Raw genomic sequence first — 23,138 nt, 5'->3', positions numbered from 1 at the left:
GAACAAGGTGATCCTAAAAGATGGTTACTGAGTTCAGAAGAGAGCAGCTATCCCCATTGCCATGGTCTTCATATCTTTCAGGGTTTATTTTCATGTAAAATTTTCAGGGGGAAAAAATATACTACTCTGTCAACAGTTTTGTGAGATGCTAAATCATTCTGAATTTGAAAATACATCCCGGGAAAGCATGGTTTCATGTTCTGTTGGGTTTCTTTTTATTTATTTCTCAAAGTCATGATTCAGAAAAAAAAAAAGTTTGTAAAAAAGTCTCTTAGAGCTAGCCCTTGTTCAGGAAAATCTCACCAGCAGTCTTCAGAAAAGCACTGTGAGTTATAAGTAGTGTAGAAATGGTTTATCTAGTTTGAAAAAGTGATATTTTTGGGGAGGGCCCTTTTCTCAATTCTCCACCATGCAAGGTGCATTCATCTCACCCTTCTCTAGGTACTCAAAGTTAATAATTTAAGCTGAAGCTAGCTGTTGAGCTCTTTGCAGCAGCGATGCAGAGGAACAGGCACTGGCAGAAGGAAGCGAGCGATCCTGTTCTAGAATAGATGTCTCAGCGAGACGGGCTGGTGACTGGGGAGATAAGGATAGTCTTAGGTAGTAAAAAATAGAGATTTAGCATTTTTTTAAGTGTGTGCAATTTTAATTGAATACAGTAATTTGAAGTTCAGTGAAATAAGGAGGGTTAGAAAAGACCTCTAGGCGCCTATTTGCATTTATTAAACACCTCAAAATGTTTGTAATTCTGAGTCAGAGTGACACATGAAGAATGAGGTGCTGCTGAAGTGAACTCAGTGAACTGCGAAAGACAGTCCTAGACTAACTAGGGTACAGATGGGCTCCCTGTATGCTGGCCATACATACATTCATCTGCCACAGAAATGCATCTGGAATGACCGGCTTTCATTCATTTTGAAACTTCAGGATGTGGGCATTTTGTGTAAGTTTGAGAAGAAAAGAATGAGAAGCAATGACTAAGAAGTCAGGGGTAAAGATAATTCTCAAGTAAAGAGGTCAAAGAATAAAGAAATCATAAACTTTTTCTATTTTTGGGAATGAAATTTTATTGTTTCATTTAGGGGTTCACACATCGTAAGTCGCTGACGGCAGAAATGAGTAACAGTCTTTTGGAAAAGGACATAGGCTGGGTCTTGTATTCTAAATAAATTAAAAGAGAACAAGAGATCTGATTTCTATTTTGAAGAAAACTCTAATGACAGATGAGGTATTCGAGGATTCACGCAAACCAAGAATGGAAGAGGAGAAGGTGTGATTCAAACTTTAAACATCAAGAGTATCCAAGGGAGGAGCGAGCCGGTGGGTCCAGGTGCCGGGGCCAGATCGTGCTCCTAATACTTGGGGCATTTTGGCGGCAGCTTGCAGATGTTCTTGGTGTACTGGGGGCAGTAGGGGATCGGGGGGCAGCAGGGCTGCACGGGGGGGCAGTAGCGCTGCACAGAGGGACAGCAGGGCTGCACGGGGGGGCAGCAGGGTGTCACGTAGCTGTAGTTCTGCCGCTGGATGGTGTAATGGCAGGACGGTGCCGTGTCGTGGCAGGAGGTTTCGTGGCTGTGGCAGGGCCTGCGGGAGCACATCTTTCTGGAGTATCGGCAAAGCTGTAGGCAAGAGAGAAACGGTCATTCTGGTAGAGCGGCCCCAGTGTACACGAGCATACCTGTATTCCATAATTTGCTCTGGAATTATCCATTTTCTTCCTAATTTCTAGTTCTTCATGGATAAGAAAGTTATTTCAGTGCTGTTTAGGTATTGGGAGATGATTTATATCCCCCACTAAAAACATGACCTTTTACGGGTGCAATTTGCTTTTCAGAGAAAAATTACTCAAAACACCCATTGCCCATATGCAGCCCCAGACCCCCCAGTGCCTTCTACTGGAAAACTTCAAAACCTCTTTCCCATAAAGTCCTCCAACTGTTCTCTCTGTATTTTCCAGTCTTTCTGTTCTGGTTCAGCTCGGGCGTCTGCCTGCTGGGCCTATATCCCACTTGTTACATACGTTAATAAAACAGCTCTTGTGGGAAACAAGATCTTGGTCCCTGGCACGACCGAGGTCCAGAGGTGAGGAGTGAGTGTCGTACTCCAACTCCAGCAAAGCTTGTATGAAAGCAGATGGTTTGATAAAAATAACCTCAAGAGGAATAAAAAAATTGGACTTACCCCTTCAGCAACTGGAATGAAGTTGTATAGAGGCAGAGAAGCGAATGAAGGAAACTGGGATGAGAGACCTTTTATACTCTTCCAAAGGGTTATCTGGGACATGAGACATCTCTTGGCAAGTGTAACCTAATTACATATCCCAGCCCATTTCTATCCGCTGTATTCAGCTTCCGACATTTTCCCTTTGATGCACTGTGCTTTTAGCATTGTAATTGTCCCATAGGCTATTAATAGCACTCTAATTCCTTTGCTTCCCTATGAAAGAGATTGGAAGGTATTTCACGCAAAGTGACACCAATACCAAAAAACCTAATGGATCTGGTCATGGACGACATGTATCAAGTGGAAGAGGTGTTTGTAATTCAGAAGTACCGATTCCTCAAGCTGTGCCAGGACGTCACATGGGCCAAGAGCTAAATGTGATGATACCTCCGTGTGAAAGAAAAAAAAAAAGATTACTAATGTTAACTCACGTGGATTATGTTTAGGGCAGGAATAATGTGGCTGAATTGCCCAATGGTACATTTTAATGAGACATTCAGCATTAGCCCAAAGATGTCCTTCATTGACAATGTCAACCTGTCTACGTAGAGTGTTCTATCGAGGATTTCTTTTATTCTTGCTATAGATGCTGTTTTAGTCTTAATTCGGCTGTACAGTGTTGATGGCAGTGATATCACATCCCGCAACAGAATGGTCTGAGGTGAACCCACCAGCCTAAGTCCTGCTCACACTGCCAGAGGTGTAGCTATTTTCTGTTCCTGTTTTCCTATGTCCTTCTTTAATGTACTTCTAATTTTTCCCCCCAACATTTTAAATAAAACCTGCCTTCCGTTTACTTTCTGGAAATCTTTAGCAGTTGAGGTTGTGAGAAGGTGGGCCATGTGTCTGCCTCCAGAGTAAGGTTTAAGATCTTTACTTGCAAAATAATGTTGAAGGTTATATTTGGACTATTAGCTGGGACAGAGCACTAGTAGTGCTGTCCTGCTTTCAGTACTCAGCCATGGCATCGCTGCAGCTCATATGGAAATATGCATTAGACAGGGCTGTAGGTCAAGAAAAAAATAAACAGAACAGTGTAATGTGGTAGAGGTAGATGTTTCTGAGCCTGGATTTTCCCGTGAATCATGGATGAACTTCAGTCTTCCTTTCCGTGTCTACGTACAGGTCATGCCCATCTAACCCAGCAATTACATTTTCTTGTCCCATAAAAGGCAAGAATGTGTCAACACTGGGATGGCATTGTGGATTAGACGTCAGGCACAATAGATTTTGGGTGATGCTCTACTGACTCACGGGCATCCCTCAGACAGGTCCACTCACATCTGTGCTCCAGTATCACAATGTACAGAATGAACCTATAAATACTTTGCTGTGAAGTTTTATTTAGGCCGTAGTTAGGCAGCACCTTTAGAAACCTTTGATCAAGTATGGAGGGAAATCTGTCCTATAAAAGAAAGAAGATGATAAAAATAAATTAAAAAAATGCTTCAAATGTAAATATCGGGAACCGAGGGCAGCAAACAAAACTGGCTGTGGTCAGGAAGAGCAAAGCCCCCATTCCCCAGGCGTGCCTCACTGCTGAAGCCTCCAGCTCTATAAAGGTCCCCTGTTTCACGCCATTCCCTTCAGTTTGACTTTACTTCTCCTATTGCTCCCCTGTTGTTGTTTAAGGTACGTGATTTGACTAATGATCTGGATCATTTATGGATACATATGTAGACTGTAGCTCTGTGTGTACCCACTTGACTTGGCTCTGCCTAAAACCAGACTGCTTGTTTATTGTAAATAGTGCGAGGGTGATACTTTCTATGGAATATTTCTTATATTGCATTGAAAAATGATCTCTAATTATTGAAAAGAACAATAAAAATTAGGTTTGTGGAATAAATATCTCACTTTCAGGAAAAATGTTACAGTATCTAATATGTCATCCAGAAGATATTTTACAGACAATGATAAAATGGGGGGGAAGTCCAAATTTGCTGTAGGTAAGTCCTCTGTTTCTGGTTGGCCCTGCTTATCTTGAAGTGCAGTAGATAAAAAAAAATTGCATAAAAAGATGTCTTGCTTGCATCACTGAGCTGCCTGTCCTTTAGGTGTACTCCACAGCCCAAAACGGCATGTTCTTCTGGGAGGGAATCCTTCTTCCACTTGGACTCAACCTGGTATGACCTGGCAGGGTCCTGGCTGGACACCTGGTGAACACCCCTCCTCTATGCCTACAGCCCCGGCTGCGCCCATGGCAGAGGCTCGTGCTGGGGAAGCCACAGCTACCGGCACCGCAGCTGCCGCCGCTCCGTCGGCACCATGCCAGGGAAGCAGGTCTTCTCCCTGTGCCGCGGAGCTGGTGAGCAGCTACGAGGTGTGTGGGGTGTGCTTGGAGGGGTGTCACGAGGGAGGCTACAATTAATGGGAGACCAGGTTGTGCGGGACCCTCACCCTGGCATGGTCTGGGACTCTCATGTTGCTGTGTGTAACGACAATGGCACAGTCAGAAATGAGGTGTGGGAGCCCAGAACTTGCCAGTCAACCATTGGAATAATCTCCCCAGGGAAGGGGTTGACTTGGCCACGTTGGACACCTTCAAGAGTCGTCTGGGCAGGGTGCTGGGCCATCTTGTTTAGACTCTGCTCTTCCTAGAAAGGTTGGACTAGATGATCCCTGAGGTCCCTTCCAGCCTGGGATTCTGTGTGTGGGATTCTGTGTGTGATTGTTTCGTGCTGAGGAACGTGCCCTGCATGCAGGTACCCCTTGCCTCTCACTTTTCTAATGTTTGCCTTGGGTTTATCATGCTTTTTGCGGTCTGTTTCTCACCCACTCTTCTGCTGACTTGATTGAGGCTCAGCCCAGAAAGCGTCCTCTGCAGGGGTTGCCCTCAGCACAGGCACCGTTGCTGCTGTGGTCATCATGGCAGGGGGACAGTGGGGACCATTTCCTGCCGAAGTGATGCAGCCCGCTTTCCTGCTCCGCTTCCCAGAGGCGTGTGCTGAGATAACAACGCTCCAGCTCAGGAGAGATTTGCTGTCTCTGTTCCTCAGGCTCTTCCTAAGTCTTTCCTTAAATGAATGACACAACCTGCAGCGCTTCAGCCTGAGAGTGAGAGCGTAGGTGAGAACTTGGACTGCTTAGAAAGCATTAAGATAGGAGATTTTATCTCCCCTTCCCCCGAATGCTTTCAGACAGACTCAAAGGCAGCCTGGAGCCTCCAGTCTGGCTTGGTTTCAGCCTCCGGTTTGGCACAGGATGGGTTTGGCACTGGCAGAGGGGTGCCAGTGCCTGGGGGGACAGGGACCGTCGGTGGCACCATGCAATGCCTTTGCACACAGAGCTGCACGTCTCTGACCCTGAAGTTCATTCCTTCCACCTGCAATCATGTATCTTGCATATGGGAATGGTGCTCCTTGTTATTTTAATTAAGAGTAATAATAAAACAGGTGCTAATAATAAGTTTCTTGTTCCTTTCAACGATTCAGTGCAAACCCTTTGCTAATTAAATATCTAGCGCATTACACACAATATGGCTCTCATCCCACAGAGGCACGAATTCCTGCAGCAATCTGCCTCCCTGCTGGTGGACACCGGAGGAGAACCTGGGGATGAACCTAGTGCAAGGCGAAATACAGCTGCCGATTTTTATGGCCATCTGTCTGTTTGATATTCCTACCATCTACAAGGGAAGCTCAGAACTTTCATGGTTTCTGCTGAGCAAAATTAGCTTAATCCTTGGTAGCTGGGAACATTTTTTTTCTTTCTCAATCTCTCATTTTCCAGACTTGTGGTGTTTACAGGACTAGAGTTCACAGTGGGAGTCAATGCTGCAGTGCATGGCGTGACTTAGTTTTATTTTCTATCAGCCAGTATCTCATCTAGGCTATATGGACTCTTGCTGGGATTTTCAAAGAAGGTAGAGTTACCCTGAACAAACTGTCTAACTCATCCCATATTCTCTATTTTGGACAGGTCAGAAAGAAGATGAAGTATAAAGTAGTCCTTCTTCTGCTTATACTCTCTTGTTTATGGTGATCAGTGATTTTCAGACTTTGTAGATGGAGTCTGCTTTTGTGCTCACCAGCCACGTACGTATTACGAAGCCAAAGCTTTGCTTTTAGCTTTTAGCTCCTTCAGAATGTGCCTGTGAGGATCTGAGGTTCAGGGCCAGTTGTCACAGAGCCAAGGGCTGGGATTAATGAGAGATGCTGATCTGCACCTTCAACCCCAGACAGCTTTTCCAAACCCAGCATCTGGATATATCTGGCAGATACACCAGGTGTGGGGACTGCGGAGCTGAGATTCGACACTTCGCTGCCATTTAAGTGCAATGGGAAGGGGGGAGCTGTGAAAAGCAGCTCTTGTTAATAAAGGTGGGCTTGGTAATGGTGCTAAAGATAAGGAGGAGGGTTACAGTGGAAAAACACTAGGACACCAACAAGTTTTTTGAGCTTTAGGTTTTAATATCACATCTTTGCGACTGGAGACAGAAGCAGGAAATTAATGGATTCAAATTCTTGCATGCGCGAGGGCAAATCACGTTTCTGCCATGCTAATGCCACTTTGCGTTATCGGGAGCGGGGAGAGGTAATACGTGCTGGAGGGAAGGGGCAGGACCTGCCCAAGCTCAGGGTTGCACCTTGCGGAGGAGAGGGGAGAGGTGCAGTCCCGCGGTGTGCGCTGACCATCGGCTCATCCTCCCTTCTTCACTTCTGCTGCTGTGGGGGCCACTGCACTGGCTGCTTGATCTGCTGCTGCTGCTGCTGGCAGGGAGCAGGGGGCACCGGCACCTGCCCGGGCACGGTGACCACGGGGCACTGGGGAGGGAGGACCACCACGGGTGTCACATCCTGCACAGCGCTCACTTCGTGGCAGACGACCCCCTCGGAGCCATGGCAGGACCTCTCGCTGTCGTGGCAGGAGGAGCCTCCGCTGTGGCAGGAGCTCTCGTTGCTGTGGCAGCCTCTCTCTCCTCGGGAGCACATTTTTTGGTTGGTGCGATGAACCCTGGGAAGGAGAGACCTTTGTCGTTAGATGCACGAAGAGCAGCGTGCTTTCCCCGCTCTGCTTTGGATTCAGTTTTCCTTGATGTGTTTATGAGCTTGCCTGGGCTTGGCAGGGTTTGCCCATCCCATTTCCCCAGCTTGGGGCTTCGCTCCCGCAGTGCCGGATCAGCCCACGTCATCTGATCGCCCCCACGAGCCCCGCCAGCAGCCCTGGTCTCCACTTCTGCTGGGCTCCATGAGTGCTTTCCCTGCTCTCCCTTGCTGCATCCCACAAGCACTCACGCAAGACACTCTGGGATTATCTCAGGGCTGTGTAGAGGAGTAGATGTGCTGTGGGCTGCCAGTTTATCCTGAACCAGCACGAAGCATCTTGGCAACGGTCTGGAAAAATTGCAGCCTAGAGGGGCCCTGGCACAGCCGGTGAATTTACAGCCAGGACTGGTGTATTTGAGCCTTGGCAAAATACATTTTCAAAGCCAGGAGCTCAAAATGAAGAGACTCCTGTGCCTTCCTCCCTCATGTCCTCTGCTCCCTCCGTGCCCCGCGGACACTTGGCTGGCCAGAGCCCAATTTCCTGAGGCATGAGGAAAATCCTATGTGCACGTCTAAATACCGTTCTGAGGAGAGCTGAGATTTCAAGGAGGCAGAAGGCATCCAAGATGCAGCCAGCTGAGCTGAAAGCTGTTCATGCTGCTCCTTCCCCTCATAGTTTAAACCTGCCTTCTCAGTTCTTCCCTAAATTTCTTCAAGGACAGCTTAATACTTTCAGCTCCTGAGGATTTAAATTTTCCAAAGGAGCTTAGTAAAGGAGTCAGGCTCATAAGTGCAATTAAAATTCCCAGCTTAAACCCAAGGTTTCTTATGAAAGATCAGCCTGCTGTCCCCCATTCATTCCCAAATCCTGTTCTTTACTTTTTTATTTCCAGTTTGTCTTCAGAAACTAGGAATCCAGAGCACTGAAGTAATCCAAATATGTCTACATGTGGTAAGAACAATAAATTTTGCTTCCTGGCACCGGCATTCTTGAGACCGATTTTGATAGCACAAAATTGCCCCGGCCACCAAGGCAAGAACTTGGCTCTCAGTAATCCCAGCACCTGCAGACAGACCTATCTCTGTAAGAGCATAGCTCAGCTCTGTGCACCGAATTTTCATAGGAATGAAATGTTAGCAGTGTGGTAGCAACTTACCTTGGCTGTGAAGGCTCTGAAGAAGGAGCGGAGCTGAGTGAATGAGATGCTCTCCCATCTGAGAACTTTTATATGGTTCCTAACTCTCTTCCTGAAAATGCAATCAACGCCTGGGGAAAAATGACCAACGTATTTACAAAACAGCCACACCTCTAATTACCCACCACCTTCAAAAGCTTATTCAACCAGGTTTCTTTGATTGACTTGTCATACAGCAGATTGTCTTCCTTGTGTTACACAGCTTTAATTGCCACCCTGCCCCACGCAGGTTGTAATGCGCTAAGAGTGAAAACCGTGTGGGTGGCTCGACTGTCTCACCGTCATGCCGGGATGAGTTTTATATTGCAAAATGGATGGCAAAGGTGGTGCTTTTCTGGGTTTCTATCCTCCCGAAACCTCTTGCCCAAAGTCTGGGAGGAGAGGTCATGATCCGAGGTCATCTCTAACTGCTCTTGGCTGGACTGGGGTCTTGCGCAGTGGACAAGGGCCACCACTTTCAGGTTCTTGCCATAAAAAATGACAAGGTTTTAGGAAGTCTTCATCACATGTCCTCTGAAAGCATCTTTAAAGTTGTCTTCACCCTGTATGATATCTACAGGTGCCAGAAGCTTAGCAACCAAGGGTTCCTTCTCAATCTCCTCTCTCTGACTGTGGCATTTCCCAAAGCAATAAAACCAGGATGATGAAGCCTGTGGCCACTGTGGCGGGCTCTAGGAGCTACGACTGGAAAGTGGCCTATCAAAGCCAGGTAGCGGTACAGGCCACTTTTGGAAGTCTTGGCTTAGAGCTGTGAATACCCCAAAAATGTAGCATGGTTTTTCTACCTGTGTTCATCTACTTCACGTCTGATTTTATAGCCATTTCACTGATAGTGCCATAGTTACTATGAATTTTCATTGCTGACATTTTTCCTGGCCAATAGCAAAGAGCCCTGAATAGAATTGCTCTTTCAAAATGTCTGTTTTTCTAATAATTTAATATTTTTTTATTTGCCAGCCATTGTCCGTGGTGGGAAACGTGTGCCTACAGAAGCCGCTTGGGCAAACCTTGCATTCATGAGTAAGCACTGAGTAAAGCGCTAGCTCAGAGACCATGTACCCGAGCTCACCACGCATCTCGAGCTCACCCAGCTCTTCCCTGGGGCGGGACAGGTGCACTCTGGGTGCAAAGCAGCGGACTGTTGCAAGCCTGGGGCGCTTGTCTGGCCCTGGTGCAATCAGCTGTGCAACCATGGCTTTGCAACAGTCCTGGTTTCTGCTTTCCCTCCCATTAGCAGCTTGACTGTGCAATTTCAGCAGGGCTCGCTGTGTTTTTACTCATTTTGCATCTTAACTCCCTCTGCAAACATGGGAGTCACAAGCTTTTGCTGGGCAGGGATCGACTGAAGCAGAAGGGGTGGCTCCCACTCACTATCTCGAAAACAATTTCTTGAGTTTCTATCCAGAGGCGCCAGTTAGTGACTTTCATCAAGAAGCCAGACTCGTGTTTACTGTTCAAGCTTGCCTGTTTACAAACAGCCAAAGCAGAGGGGCCACGGCTTTTGCAAGCGCTGACACGCTCACGGAAGAGTCCTGCGTTATCGCAGCTGTCAGCTATGAAGGATGACTCGTTCGCCGCCTGTTGCACAACAAGTGGGGAGGAAACCTGCATGTGCAAGCGTGCATGTGTACGCCCGTGTGTAAAATCCAGCCTCCGCCTGCTCCCAGCCTCATGCTGGAGGGGAGCTGCAGCCGCTCCAGCGTGCAGAGGGAGGCAGCAGTGCAGCCCCAGCTCCTCGTGTTCAAGCCCTGGATGCAAGAGCATCCTCCTTCTCCCCCGGGTCTATTATACTATCGTATCATCTATCTCAGTTAACATCTAAGCTTGTGGGGTGTTTTTTGATTCAAACCTCAAAAAACCAGTCAGGATAATGAATAAGGAATGTGCTTTTAAGTGTTCCCTATTTTCATTTTTTTTGGGAGGGAGGACTGAAATTTTGGGATGGTTTTTGGTCAGTTAGTTGAACGGACAAGAAGGTTTTGAATACTCCAGGCTCTAATCGTTTTCCTGGAAGTCTCTTGGAAGTTCTTTGAGTTTTCTGGGTTCTTTTGCTACCTTTGATGCTATCAGATGCAGTAGGGAAAATAACAGAAATCAATAACGGTGTGGTAGATTTCAGAAATAGAAGTAGATGCAAATAAATGATAATACTGTCTAAGTTTAGAAGGGAATTTAATACGGCTGGTGTCAAAACCTTATGTAATGTTCACTGCACCACAGTCCTACAACACTACAGCGTGAAAGATACCCATTGTGGCACCAAACACAGGGCTAGAGCTCAGAGGATTTTGGGTTTTGTAAGCTGTGGTGTTTTACAGACATCAGGGCAAAGTCTTCTGGTTTTTTATTGAGCTGAAAGGGTCAAAATCCCCACAGGTGGGTGAAAGCAGCAATGGTAGAAAATACTTTACAGTGTAATTTCATGCTTTTTTGTCTCCCTTTTAAATGGGCACAGATCTATGGGTGATTTTTCCCTTCATTACCAATATTTGGAGGAGTCAAAAAACCCCAGATCACAGTCCCAAAACACTAAATGTTTGGCAAATACTCTGTAAGAACCGGCACTGGATGTTCAAGCCTCCCCCTAGCTGCCCCATCAGCACAGAACAGAGGAACCATCTTCTCCCAGTGCCTAATTTAGGGCCTGATCCTATAAAAAATGTCATGAAGCAGGTTACCGCGAAGAAGCAAACGAGCTTGTTCGAGTTGCCTCATGCCACTGGTGCAAGCATAAGGTTTATGTGCTCCGGCTTACAACATCACCTGCAATCTCTTTGGGACAGGAGCCTGGTGTGTAATTGTTTCCAAGTAAACAACCTTGCACTTCCAAGGTCACGCTGTAAATACGAATCAGCCGGAAATCGCCCGAGAGCTTCACATATCTGCTTAATGTAGCTCGCAGAGTCTGGCCTGCGTAGCTGTGCAGAGGGTCTCGGCGGGGGCAGCGTTTCTGTTTGATGGGAACAGCACGGGGGAAGCTCCGACTTCGGCAAGGGCAAAATTAAGAACCTTTTCTTGATGTTGCAAAGGGCATATTTTAATTCCGTTAAAATAAATATTACTTTTGAGTATGGCTGTAAAATATACATAAAAAATGTTGGAGGATAAATCTTGTGTTGTGAAGTAGACTTCTTGAGTATCTACCTGTATGCTGAGTGAAGGAGTAAATTAAAGAAATAATTCACATACTGGAATTTCCCACAGACTATGAAGTTTAATTTTCCAACCCATGAGCAAAAGGAGATGGAGAGAAGAACCTTTTCCCATCACCAAAGCACAAATCACTTTTCCCAGCAGCGCTTGCAGCAACGTTGCTAGCACAGCCCAGCACAAGGAATGCAAAGCTCCCTGACCATAATGACAGAGTCGGGGAAAAGCTGCATTGCGGCACATCCAGGGCACTTGTGCTTGAGCAGGGATGGCTCCTGGGTCAGTCACTTTTTCTGGCCGGGGGGCCAGTGGCTGCTCTGCTTGCTCTGTTGGACCTCGATGTTGGGAACGACCACGGGGCATTTCTGCTGCATGGCCTGGGAGAACCCACCAGCGCCAGAGCTGAATTCTGGGTCTGAGTATCCCCCGATGCCATAGCCATAGCCCAATCCTCCACTATAGTACCCTGACCCACCATTGCCCCCACCTATTGTTAAGACCCTTTCTCTCGGTGACGCATCATACCCATATCCAGAGCTTCCTCCCACTGTCATGCCCAAATTCCCACTGTGGCAGCCGGATCCTCCACCACCCCCTGAGCTGCCAGCGATGCTGTAGCCTGAGTCCTCACTGCTGCACCCTATTGCCCTCCCAGTGCCGTAGACTGAGACTGACCCCCCTGCAGTGCCCCAGCCAGATGTCCCCTCGCTGTCACCGCCGGTTATTACGACAGATCCCTCACCGCCACCTCTGTACCCCCCTGCAATGCTGTAGGTGGGTGATGTTGGCATGGGCGGGCAGGAGGGAGCTCCCCGGCTGTAGATGACTGAGCCGTCTCCACCACAGAAGAAGGAGCCTCGTCCCTGGAGGCTCAAGAAGTCCCTGCTGCTGCTGGAGCATCCTGTGTGGTGTGAGGAGATCTCACTGTTGTAGCCCCTGTTCCGGCGGCCACATCTCCCTCGGAGACGGTGGTAAATCTGGAAGAGGAAAAAAAAAATAAAACCTGCACTGTTTTGCTTCATATTTGCACTGTGGCAGGTGGGGAGGCTGCAGGTGGTGTGGTCAGAAAGGCAATGCCAGGGTTCAAAACAGGGCACTGCGCAGCTCTTCTTCAAATGCAAGAGTATTCTGACTCTGACTGGGATAGCTGTTTTCTTTCTTATCTCCAGGGTGTCTTTCCAGAGAGTCAAAGCCTGAAATATACTCTTTTAACATCTGATAACTGCCACGGCTCTCCCTGCTCATCTTCATGACCGTAAATCACAGAGCCATAAAAATTACAAGGGTTATGCTTGCTTTTGTTTTTAAACTGCTGCAAAAGCAGTGGATCAAAATTTCCATGCAAGATGACGCTGCCGGCTGTATTATTGCCATTGTTGCGTAGCATCCCCAAAGGTCTTTTATATATGATAATTGGCACAGCATATATAAATACATTAAAAATATATAAAAATATATAAAAATATATAAATAAAGCTATCTCCCATGAATATAAAATAATAAAGTCTCAGAAAACAGCAGACTTACCCTCCTCAGCCATTGGAAACACATTTAGAAGATAAATGTCGACTGAATGAGGAGCTTTAACAGACGGGAACTTTTATATGACGTTTAGCATATATGGGAAGTGAGACACCCTAAGGAATGACAAGGATTTATTTACCAAAGTCTGATTTCAGTGTCTGCTTGACTCATGACATCTGATCGATATCTTTCCTTCATGCTCCTTGTGTGTTGCATGAGGCAGTAATTGCTACTTCTGCTTAATGATCCTATTCCTGTGCTCCTGCCCTGAGCTACGGAGGAGCACTTCGGCCCCCACTGAGGTGGCAATGCTGGGGGAGACAGGAGGAGGTGGGTGGGAGCATGGGTGGGAAATGCTGAGCAAGAGGATCAGCGAGTGTGGGGCAGAGGGTGGTGGGGACCGGCTCCTGCTCAGGGAAGGGGCAGGGAGGCTCTGGTTCAGCAGTGTGGCAGTTCTTGCGGCTCGGGGCATCACTCTAAGGGTGAGAGTGACCAGCGGGTACCCAGGAGAGGGGAAGGCAAGTGTTCAGAAGAGATCTGGTGGCCACACAGCACGTTGATCCCTCCAGCATCTCTAGTGGGAGAGTTTCTGAGGAAGTCATTTGCACATGAACAAAAAGCTCGTCAAAAGTGAAGTGCCCAGCTTGGGTATTTTGCAAGGGTGCTAGAGATGCTCTGAGAAAGCTTAGGGGCCCTGGAGAGAATTGCAGAGGTGTGAATGTCCTAACACTTAAACCCACTGTGGCTGGATTACTCCTTTAACGAAGGAGTATGCCTCCAAGTGCCTTCCTTCTGCGTTTTCATACGCTGTGTCCTTCCTCTGCCTTGGAAAGACCACCAAGCACCAGGGACGCCAGGGGAGACGATCAGGAGGGCTGCAGGGGGATACGTGTTGTGGCCATGCTAGTAGTGCTGCCCGTCATGATGTCCGCGCTGCACCCTGTGGTGCTCCAGCTCTGCCCCACAGCACATCTCGTTCAGGCTGGGCTAGGTCTGTTCAGTTCTGAGCAGTTTTGCCATGGGGACAATGAGTTCCAGCTTTGGCAAAAATCCATGTCTACCAGGAAGCAAACGGTTCACGGGTTGGTGTTTCTGCCCTCGGCATTTCAAAGTGCATTTCAAAAGGTTGGGCAAGGAGGGATTAAGGCCTGGAGGCATGATTTGGAGTGTGTTGAGCTGCCTGAGGGAACTGCTGCTGGTTTTATTCCCATCTGCCTGGCCCAGGGATGATTTGGCTGGCCCAGCATGTGTGATTTACCCTCCCGGTAGAGCTGCTGTGAGGTCTATAAAGCTGGGAGAGAAGTGGAAGGGTGGCAGGGATGTGGCTGTTGGAATGGTGTTATTGGCCACCATGGGCACCAACAGCTGCAACTGAGGGTCAGCCCCAATCCCTGCTCTTTAGGACTGAGCTGATGGGCTTGGTCATGTCTCCCAGCAGCACTCCATAGATCCATGAGCTGGGATGGCTGCACCACGCACAGGCGCCAAGGGGATATTGGGTGCTGTGGGTACTTGATGTTTTAGGATGTGTTGTTAGTCTATCTCAGAGTCCAGGGGGACAATGAAGGTGTAAATTTTCAGGGGCTATGAACTGTGTGTATTTAGAGCTGCGGGTACAGCAATGTGTTATTGAACCGATCATCTTCACATAGATGAGTAAATTGTCTCATCAGAGAGGTTTCTGGCTTCCAGGAACGTAAGATGGTCATTGAAAACACATGAAAAAAACAAACTCCCAAAAAAGGCAGCTTTCACACATTATTATATTTATTAGATCTAAAAAGTGCTCTATGGAAGAAGAGCAGAGCCTCATCAAGGACATCCAAACATCAGCAGCAGGGCAAAAGGCTGTTAATCCTGAAGTTCTAAGCACAGGGATCCAGCCATCAAGGGAAGAAAGCAGAGAGGACATGCTGGGAAGAAAAAGGCAAACAGAGCCAGGTCTGAGGGAAAAAGACGACATGGCCAAGACAAGGCTGGTATTGCTGAGTGCCATGGACAGATGTGGCTGTTACTTCTGGTGGCTGTGGGGCCAGTGGCAGGCCTGCTTGGTCTGATGTGACTCGATATTTGGAATGATGATGGGGCATTTCTGCTGCGTGGAATGGCAGGAGCCGCCACTGCCCCCTCCAGAGCTGATGATGATCTTATGGCCTGAGGAACTGCCACTACCACCACTGGAACCCCCACTGCAGCATCCAGAGGATCCCCCACTCCCTCCACCTCCAATCATGCTCTTTGATCCTGAAGACCCACCACCAGATCCTCCTCCCATGCCGTAGCTGGAGCCTCCACTGCAGCATCCAGAGGATCCCCCACTCCCTCCACCAACAATTATGATCTTGCCTCCTGAAGACCCACCACTGGACCCCCCACTGCAGCATCCAGAGGATCCCCCACTCCCTCCACCTCCAATGATGCTCTTTGATCCTGAAGACCCACCACCAGATCCTCCTCCCATGCCATAACTGGATCCTCCACTGCAGCAGCCAGAGGATCCCCCACTCCCTCCACCTCCAATCATGCTCTTTGATCCTGAAGACCCACCACCAGATCCTCCTCCCATGCTGTAGCCCGAGGAGCCCCCACTGCAGCAGCCAGAGGATCCCCCACTACCTCCACCAACAATTATGATCTTGCCTCCTGAAGACCCACCACTGGATGCCCCACTGCAGCATCCAGAGGATCCCCCACTCCCTCCACCTCCAATCATACTCTTTGATCCTGAAGACCCACCACCAGATCCTCCTCCCATGCCATAACTGGATCCTCCACTGCAGCAGCCAGAGGATCCCCCACTACCTCCACCAACAATTATGATCTTGCCTCCTGAAGACCCACCACTGGATCCCCCACTGCAGCATCCAGAGGATCCCCCACTACCTCCACCACCTCCAATGATGCTCTTTGATCCTGAAGACCCACCACCAGATCCTCCTCCCATGCCATAACTTGATCCTCCACTGCAGCAGCCAGAGGATCCCCCACTCCCTCCACCTCCAATCATGCTCTTTGATCCTGAAGACCCACCACCAGATCCTCCTCCCATGCCATAACTGGATCCTCCACTGCAGCAGCCAGAGGATCCCCCACTACCTCCACCAACAATTATGATCTTGCCTCCTGAAGACCCACCACTGGATCCCCCACTGCAGCAGCCAGAGGATCCCCCACTCCCTCCACCTCCAATGATGCTCTTTGACCCTGAAGACCCACCACCAGATCCTCCTCCCATGCCATAACTGGATCCTCCACTGCAGCAGCCAGAGGATCCCCCACTCCCTCCACCTCCAATCATGCTCTTTGATCCTGAAGACGCACCACCGGATCCTCCTCCCATGCCATAACTGGATCCTCCACTGCAGCAGCCAGAGGATCCCCCACTGCCTCCACCACCAATTATGATCTTGCCTCCTGAAGACCCACCACTGGATCCCCCACTGCAGCATCCAGAGGATCCCCCACTCCCTCCACCTCCAATCATGCTCTTTGATCCTGAAGACCCACCACCAGATCCTCCTCCCATGCCATAACTGGATCCTCCACTGCAGCAGCCAGAGGATCCCCCACTACCTCCACCAACAATTATGATCTTGCCTCCTGAAGACCCACCACTGGAGCTCCCACTGCAGCAGCCAGAGGATCCCCCACTCCCTCCACCACCAATGATGCTCTTTGACCCTGAAGACCCACCACCAGATCCTCCTCCCATGCCATAACTTGATCCTCCACTGCAGCAGCCAGAGGATCCCCCACTCCCTCCACCACCAATGATGCTCTTTGATCCTGAAGAGCCACCACTGTATCCTCCTCCCATGCCGTAGCCCGAGGAGCCCCCACTGCAGCAGGATCCACCTCCTACACTGCCAATTCTGATAATGATCTTGTCCGAGTCCGCTCTGCCCCCGCCGGAGCTGCCCGAGCCTGAGCCTCCACAGCAGGAGGAGCCCTGTGCCTGGTAGCCGGAGGAGCCGCCGCCGTGGCCGCAGGAGCCCCCGCTGTGGCACCCGCTGGACTGGGAAGACGTTTCATGGCAGCCTCCGCTGGATTGTCTGGAGCACATCTTTGAACAGTGAACCTGCAAGAAACAATGCTGTTGTAAAGAATCCCCTTGGAGATGCTGCTGAACCCTCATAACAAACCCAAAACAGAGCATTTCCCAGGAAATAACCCATCTACCCCATCTTCTGCAATGCTACAAGAATGGCAGTGTCATAAACTCCATCACCATTTTTAGACAGCAGGATTGACCTGCTATGAAAAGCTCCCAGGGTCTGGTCTGCAGATCATAACATTCATGGAAAGTCTCTGCCTGCAGGAACATTGACAGTACTTCCAGAGATTTTCACACGTGCTCTGCTCAGCGTTGGCGGTCTAAAAACTCTAATCCCACTCTAGATCCTTCTCATTTATAGATTGCTGAAACTCGCAGCAGCTGAAATATCAGCCATATTTGCTTGCCCTTAGAATATCAGCTGCCTTTCCCTTCTGTAAGGAAGGTAGTCCAGCTGGCGTGTTCCCCTCGTTCAAAGCATGCTCAAAGACCAGCTGGTAGAGCAACCTCCCTGCGAACTCTGGTTTAAAAAGTCTCTGTGTCAATAGGCTTACCTTCAGTGCAACTGCAAGTGCGTGCAAGGCTCGGTGGCAGGTGAATGAGGAGCCTTGGGATAGGTGAGCTTTTATATTGTAGGCTTTGTGCTCTTAAGGGAAGTGAGACACCCTAAGGAATGCTGATAGATCTATTTACTGAGCCTGGCTTTAGCTACCTCCTTCTTTGACTCACTTGCAGCAGATAGGTGATAAGAAGGAGGTGTATCAATTACTTTCTTACAGTTGCTAATTCTGCTTAATGATTCATTTCCAGTCTTGCTCTGAAATGTTGGGGGCAAACGGCTTCTGGGGGTCTAACTTGGGGGTTCACCAATGCATTTGTGTTAGGCTGCAGCTTCTTGGGCACTCAGCAGAGCATGGAGACAGAGCAGATGATGAGGGATGGAGGCTGGAGTGAGTTAGGGCTAGAACCTGATGGTAGGACAAGGGTAAAGATGTGCTGGAGCAGAGGCCCAGGGAATTTTGGGGAAATCATTGACTAGAATCATAGAATCACTAAGGTTGGAAAAGACCTCTAGGATCAAGTGCAACCGCCAGCCTAACACTACCATGTCTCCTAAACCATGCCCTGAAGTGCTGTGTCTACAAGTCTTTTAAATACCCCCAGGGATGGTGCATCTACCACCACTCTGTGCAGCCTGTGCCAGTGCCTCACCACTCTTGGAGTAAAGAAATTTTTCCTAATATCCAATCTAAACCTCTCCTGATGCAGCTTGAAGCCATTAAGGAGGGTTTCCTCAAGGACTGGTGAGATGGGGAGCAGGAGTATGTCCAGCCAGCTGGGAAAGGCAACTGTGTGCTCAACCAGCCAGAGGTGCCACCTCTGACAGGGCATTGCATCGCTTTGGAGCACCTCAGCCCGGATCTATTTCAGAGGGCCCCGTGAGGATGGCAGAGACATGGGGGCCATTTCCCCTCACCCTTTTGGGAGCCCAGGTTGGAAACTGCTGTTGGATTGAGCAGAGATGTCTGAGCTCAGCGCCAGCTTCCCAGGGGCCCGATCACCAGGTGGGAGTGGGGAAAGTCTTGAACCCTTTCTGTTTGCAAAGTTGCATTTGAAGGCTATCAAGACCCTACTCTTGAACTGTAAGACATTAAACATTTCCTCTGTCTCAGGAGGACCCATTTCCTGAGGGTCCTGCTTCACTGGCCAGCCCACCCACACCTGAGGCTGGCGAGGCATGTGGGTATTTTGCTTGCTGGAGAATGACAGTTTGTCATCACAGTTATCGCAGCTCTGGCTGCTCTGTTTTGCAGCAGCTTCATCCTGTCACTGCGTCATGCATGCTTGGAGGCTGACAACAGCATCCGCCCTCATGGGACACTGAGTAGAGGAAAGCATAATTGGAGGAGTTTTAGCTGAGAGGATGCATGACAGCAGCAGCAGGCTGCCCAGCCCCGTCATGATGAACACAATTTGAGCAGGCACGCAGCTCCACTGGTATGGGGGCAGGACCATTAGCACCAGGAATGAGGGCACAGGGGGCTTCCTTCATTTTGCTGTGGACTCCCTCCAGTGGCCTACGCTCCACTCTCATCACCAGAGGGAACGCTAAGGCCTCACTGCAAGTCTGGCTCTCACACGTGCAACACCTTAATCCCTCCCATGCATTTAACTTGTAGGGACTTGCACAAAGGAGCAACTAGGTTTTGCAGCTCATCAGGACCCAGGGTGTGAGGGAAGGCTGTGGAGGCTTTTGGCAGGGGTGTGAGAGGTGTTCCTGCAAGCACTGGTGCATGGAGACCCCAAGGCTGGACCCTGCAGGGACTAGAAACACTGACCCTGTAGCACACGCGCGTGCGTGGTTCGTGCCACATGTGGAAGGAAAAGGGTGGCTGGAAGCAAAGCACTGGAGTGGTCGACGTTGCCACAATCCCCGCCAGGTTGAAGAGCAGCTTTAATACCTATGGTGGGTAAAGGCAAGGGTGGATGCAAAAGGCTTCACAGTGGAGGCTGCCCCAAGTTTGGGCCATGCTGCCTGTTTTCTGATGCTCTCTCGGGCCCTGTTCTGCCCTGCAGTCCAGTCACCCTCAGGATGGGCCAGCAGGTTGTGTTATGTTCCTGTCTCATCACTGCAAACACCAGGGGATGGTGCCTTGGTGTGCATTGTTGAGAGGGAAAAACCTTGGCCAGATTCTACAATCCTTTTTTCCCAGCAGCATCCTTCATGCACAGCAACGCTAATGCTGATAGCGTGGGACATGATGAAGATACTGCTGGTGTAAGAACTCGCCAATTTTTCTGCAAAAGGCAGAAGTTGGTCAGTCATGATCCCTCAAGCATTTTCAGGGCCAATGATCCATTTTATTCCTAATTTTGTTTCCTGCATCCCAGCTGTGTATGAGATGGACAAAAAACCCTCTTAGCTTAAACTTTACTGGATGCAATACTGTAATCACACTTGTCCCAAAGAGGACTTGCTACTGACTTCATCACAAAGGCGAGTGAATGTTCCCTATGATAATTATTGGTTTTCTTATGATAAATTTAGAGAAATGGAGTATGTAAAAACCCAACTGTATTTCCAAAAGATGCTGCTGTCTGCACTGTGAATCCCTGCAGTGATCCCCAGAGGTTGTGGTCTCCTTCCTTCTCTGGGAAGGGGAAACCAAGGTGGAGAAATACCAGGTTAAAGTTGCAGCCTTGGTGGACATTATTTGCAAGAGGGACAATGATCATCTGCTTGAGCAACAACGTTTTGCTCAAGAAAGATCTGTTAATAACCATCTGCTCCAGCACTGAAGGCTGAAGGAGATTTCTCAGCTGAATGTATTTGACATATTATTCAATTTTTGAAAGTAACTGAGGGGCACACAAAGGATAAAAGCCACACTGCAAAACCAGTTGTTCTGTACACAGCGATCTTTATTCCCCTTCATACTGATGGGTGAGAAGAGTAATCTTGGAGTTCACAGCACAGGGTGTAGCATCAAGGGAAGGCAAGGGAAGCGGACATGCTCGGAGGAAACAGGCAAACTTGGAAGACAGATGCAGGGCTCTTCTTGATGAGAACTGGGTCTGCCTGTGCTGTTACTTCTGGTGGCTGTGGGGCCAGTGGCAGGCCTGCTTGGTCTGATGTGACTCGATATTTGGAATGATGATGGGGCATTTCTGCTGCGTGGAATGGCAGGAGCCGCCACTGCCCCCTCCAGAGCTGATGATGATCTTATGGCCTGAGGAACTGCCACTACCACCACTGGAACCCCCACTGCAGCATCCAGAGGATCCCCCACTACCTCCACCTCCAATGATGCTCTTTGATCCTGAAGACCCACCACCAGATCCTCCTCCCATGCCGTAGCTGGAGCCCCCACTGCAGCATCCAGAGGATCCCCCACTCCCTCCACCAACAATTATGATCTTGCCTCCTGAAGACCCACCACTGGATCCCCCACTGCAGCAGCCAGAGGATCCCCCACTACCTCCACCACCTCCAATGATGCTCTTTGATCCTGAAGACCCACCACCAGATCCTCCTCCCATGCCATAACTGGATCCTCCACTGCAGCAGCCAGAGGATCCCCCACTCCCTCCACCACCAATGATGCTCTTTGATCCTGAAGAGCCACCACTGTATCCTCCTCCCATGCCGTAGCCCGAGGAGCCCCCACTGCAGCATCCAGAGGATCCCCCACTACCTCCACCAACAATTATGATCTTGCCTCCTGAAGACCCACCACTGGACCCCCCACTGCAGCATCCAGAGGATCCCCCACTCCCTCCACCTCCAATCATGCTCTTTGATCCTGAAGACCCACCACCAGATCCTCCTCCCATGCCATAACTGGATCCTCCACTGCAGCAGCCAGAGGATCCCCCACTCCCTCCACCTCCAATCATGCTCTTTGATCCTGAAGACCCACCACCAGATCCTCCTCCCATGCCGTAGCCCGAGGAGCCCCCACCGCAGCAGCCAGAGGATCCCCCACTACCTCCACCAACAATTATGATCTTGCCTCCTGAAGACCCACCACTGGATCCTCCACTGCAGCATCCAGAGGATCCCCCACTCCCTCCACCTCCAATCATGCTCTTTGACCCTGAAGACCCACCACCAGATCCTCCTCCCATGCCATAACTGGATCCCCCACTGCAGCATCCAGAGGATCCCCCACTACCTCCACCTCCAATGATGCTCTTTGATCCTGAAGACCCACCACCAGATCCTCCTCCCATGCCATAACTGGATCCTCCACTGCAGCATCCAGAGGATCCCCCACTACCTCCACCAACAATTATGATCTTGCCTCCTGAAGACCCACCACTGGACCCCCCACTGCAGCATCCAGAGGATCCCCCACTCCCTCCACCTCCAATCATGCTCTTTGACCCTGAAGACCCACCACCAGATCCTCCTCCCATGCCATAACTGGATCCTCCACTGCAGCAGCCAGAGGATCCCCCACTCCCTCCACCTCCAATCATGCTCTTTGATCCTGAAGACCCACCACCAGATCCTCCTCCCATGCCGTAGCTGGAGCCCCCACTGCAGCATCCAGAGGATCCCCCACTCCCTCCACCAACAATTATGATCTTGCCTCCTGAAGACCCACCACTGGATCCCCCACTGCAGCAGCCAGAGGATCCCCCACTGCCTCCACCACCAATGATGCTCTTTGATCCTGAAGACCCACCACCAGATCCTCCTCCCATGCCATAACTGGATCCTCCACTGCAGCAGCCAGAGGATCCCCCACTCCCTCCACCACCAATGATGCTCTTTGATCCTGAAGACCCACCACTGGATCCTCCTCCCATGCCATAACTGGATCCTCCACTGCAGCAGCCAGAGGATCCCCCACTCCCTCCACCACCAATGATGCTCTTTGATCCTGAAGAGCCACCACTGTATCCTCCTCCCATGCTGTAGCCCGAGGAGCCCCCACTGCAGCAGGATCCACCTCCTACACTGCCAATTCTGATAATGATCTTGTCCGAGTCCGCTCTGCCCCCGCCGGAGCTGCCCGAGCCTGAGCCTCCACAGCAGGAGGAGCCCTGTGCCTGGTAGCCGGAGGAGCCGCCGCCGTGGCCGCAGGAGCCCCCGCTGTGGCACCCGCTGGACTGGGAAGACGTTTCATGGCAGCCTCCGCTGGATTGTCTGGAGCACATCTTTGACCCTGGAAGAAATAGCATGCATTTTATTCAAGAGCAGTCACTCTTGTCACACCCTGCCCTGCCAGAAGGACCCCTGTAGAGCCCGGTGACGTTGGCAGTCTGTCTCCAGTACCAACGGACCTCCTTTCTTATAAGCACTTCGGGCTGCATAGATCCCAGCCGCACATGGAGCCTTTTGCTAAGAGGCGGTTAGCAGGTTGCTGAAGTTAATCTACCCATCATTTAATGTCTTTCACCACAGCTGTTCCTTCTCCGTCTCTATATTGATGATACTCATGTCTTTCAGTAGCCCGGGATAATTCTGCTTGTGCTGACGTCCACATGAGGTTG

General features: G+C 49.7%; 3 protein-coding genes across 3 annotated transcripts; all 3 read right to left on the bottom strand.

Annotated features, from left to right (window-relative positions):
• Positions 1-11,841: 11,841 nt before the first annotated feature.
• On the bottom strand, positions 11,842-12,579 carry LOC142048182 (uncharacterized). The gene has a single exon (XM_075074824.1). It carries the CDS (start codon positions 12,577-12,579, stop codon positions 11,842-11,844), a length of 738 nt encoding a protein of 245 aa, XP_074930925.1.
• A 2,513-nt stretch (positions 12,580-15,092) lies between these two features.
• Positions 15,093-17,144, bottom strand: LOC142048224 (uncharacterized). The gene is made up of 7 exons (XM_075074919.1): positions 16,742-17,144; positions 16,265-16,369; positions 15,971-16,201; positions 15,797-15,883; positions 15,451-15,721; positions 15,334-15,375; positions 15,093-15,243 (listed from the first exon to the last, which is right to left on the bottom strand). Exons 1-7 carry the CDS (start codon positions 17,142-17,144, stop codon positions 15,093-15,095), a joined length of 1,290 nt encoding a protein of 429 aa, XP_074931020.1.
• A 3,579-nt stretch (positions 17,145-20,723) lies between these two features.
• Positions 20,724-22,802, bottom strand: LOC142048490 (uncharacterized). The gene is made up of 6 exons (XM_075075476.1): positions 22,289-22,802; positions 21,713-21,916; positions 21,419-21,523; positions 21,122-21,355; positions 20,965-21,034; positions 20,724-20,874 (listed from the first exon to the last, which is right to left on the bottom strand). Exons 1-6 carry the CDS (start codon positions 22,800-22,802, stop codon positions 20,724-20,726), a joined length of 1,278 nt encoding a protein of 425 aa, XP_074931577.1.
• Positions 22,803-23,138: the final 336 nt, after the last annotated feature.

Source organism: Phalacrocorax aristotelis, chromosome 25 (genome assembly GCF_949628215.1).
Source record: "Phalacrocorax aristotelis chromosome 25, bGulAri2.1, whole genome shotgun sequence".
Taxonomy (NCBI): domain Eukaryota; kingdom Metazoa; phylum Chordata; class Aves; order Suliformes; family Phalacrocoracidae; genus Phalacrocorax; species Phalacrocorax aristotelis.
The sequence above is the reverse complement of the archived record's forward strand: the minus strand, read 5'-3'. Positions and strand labels throughout refer to the sequence as shown.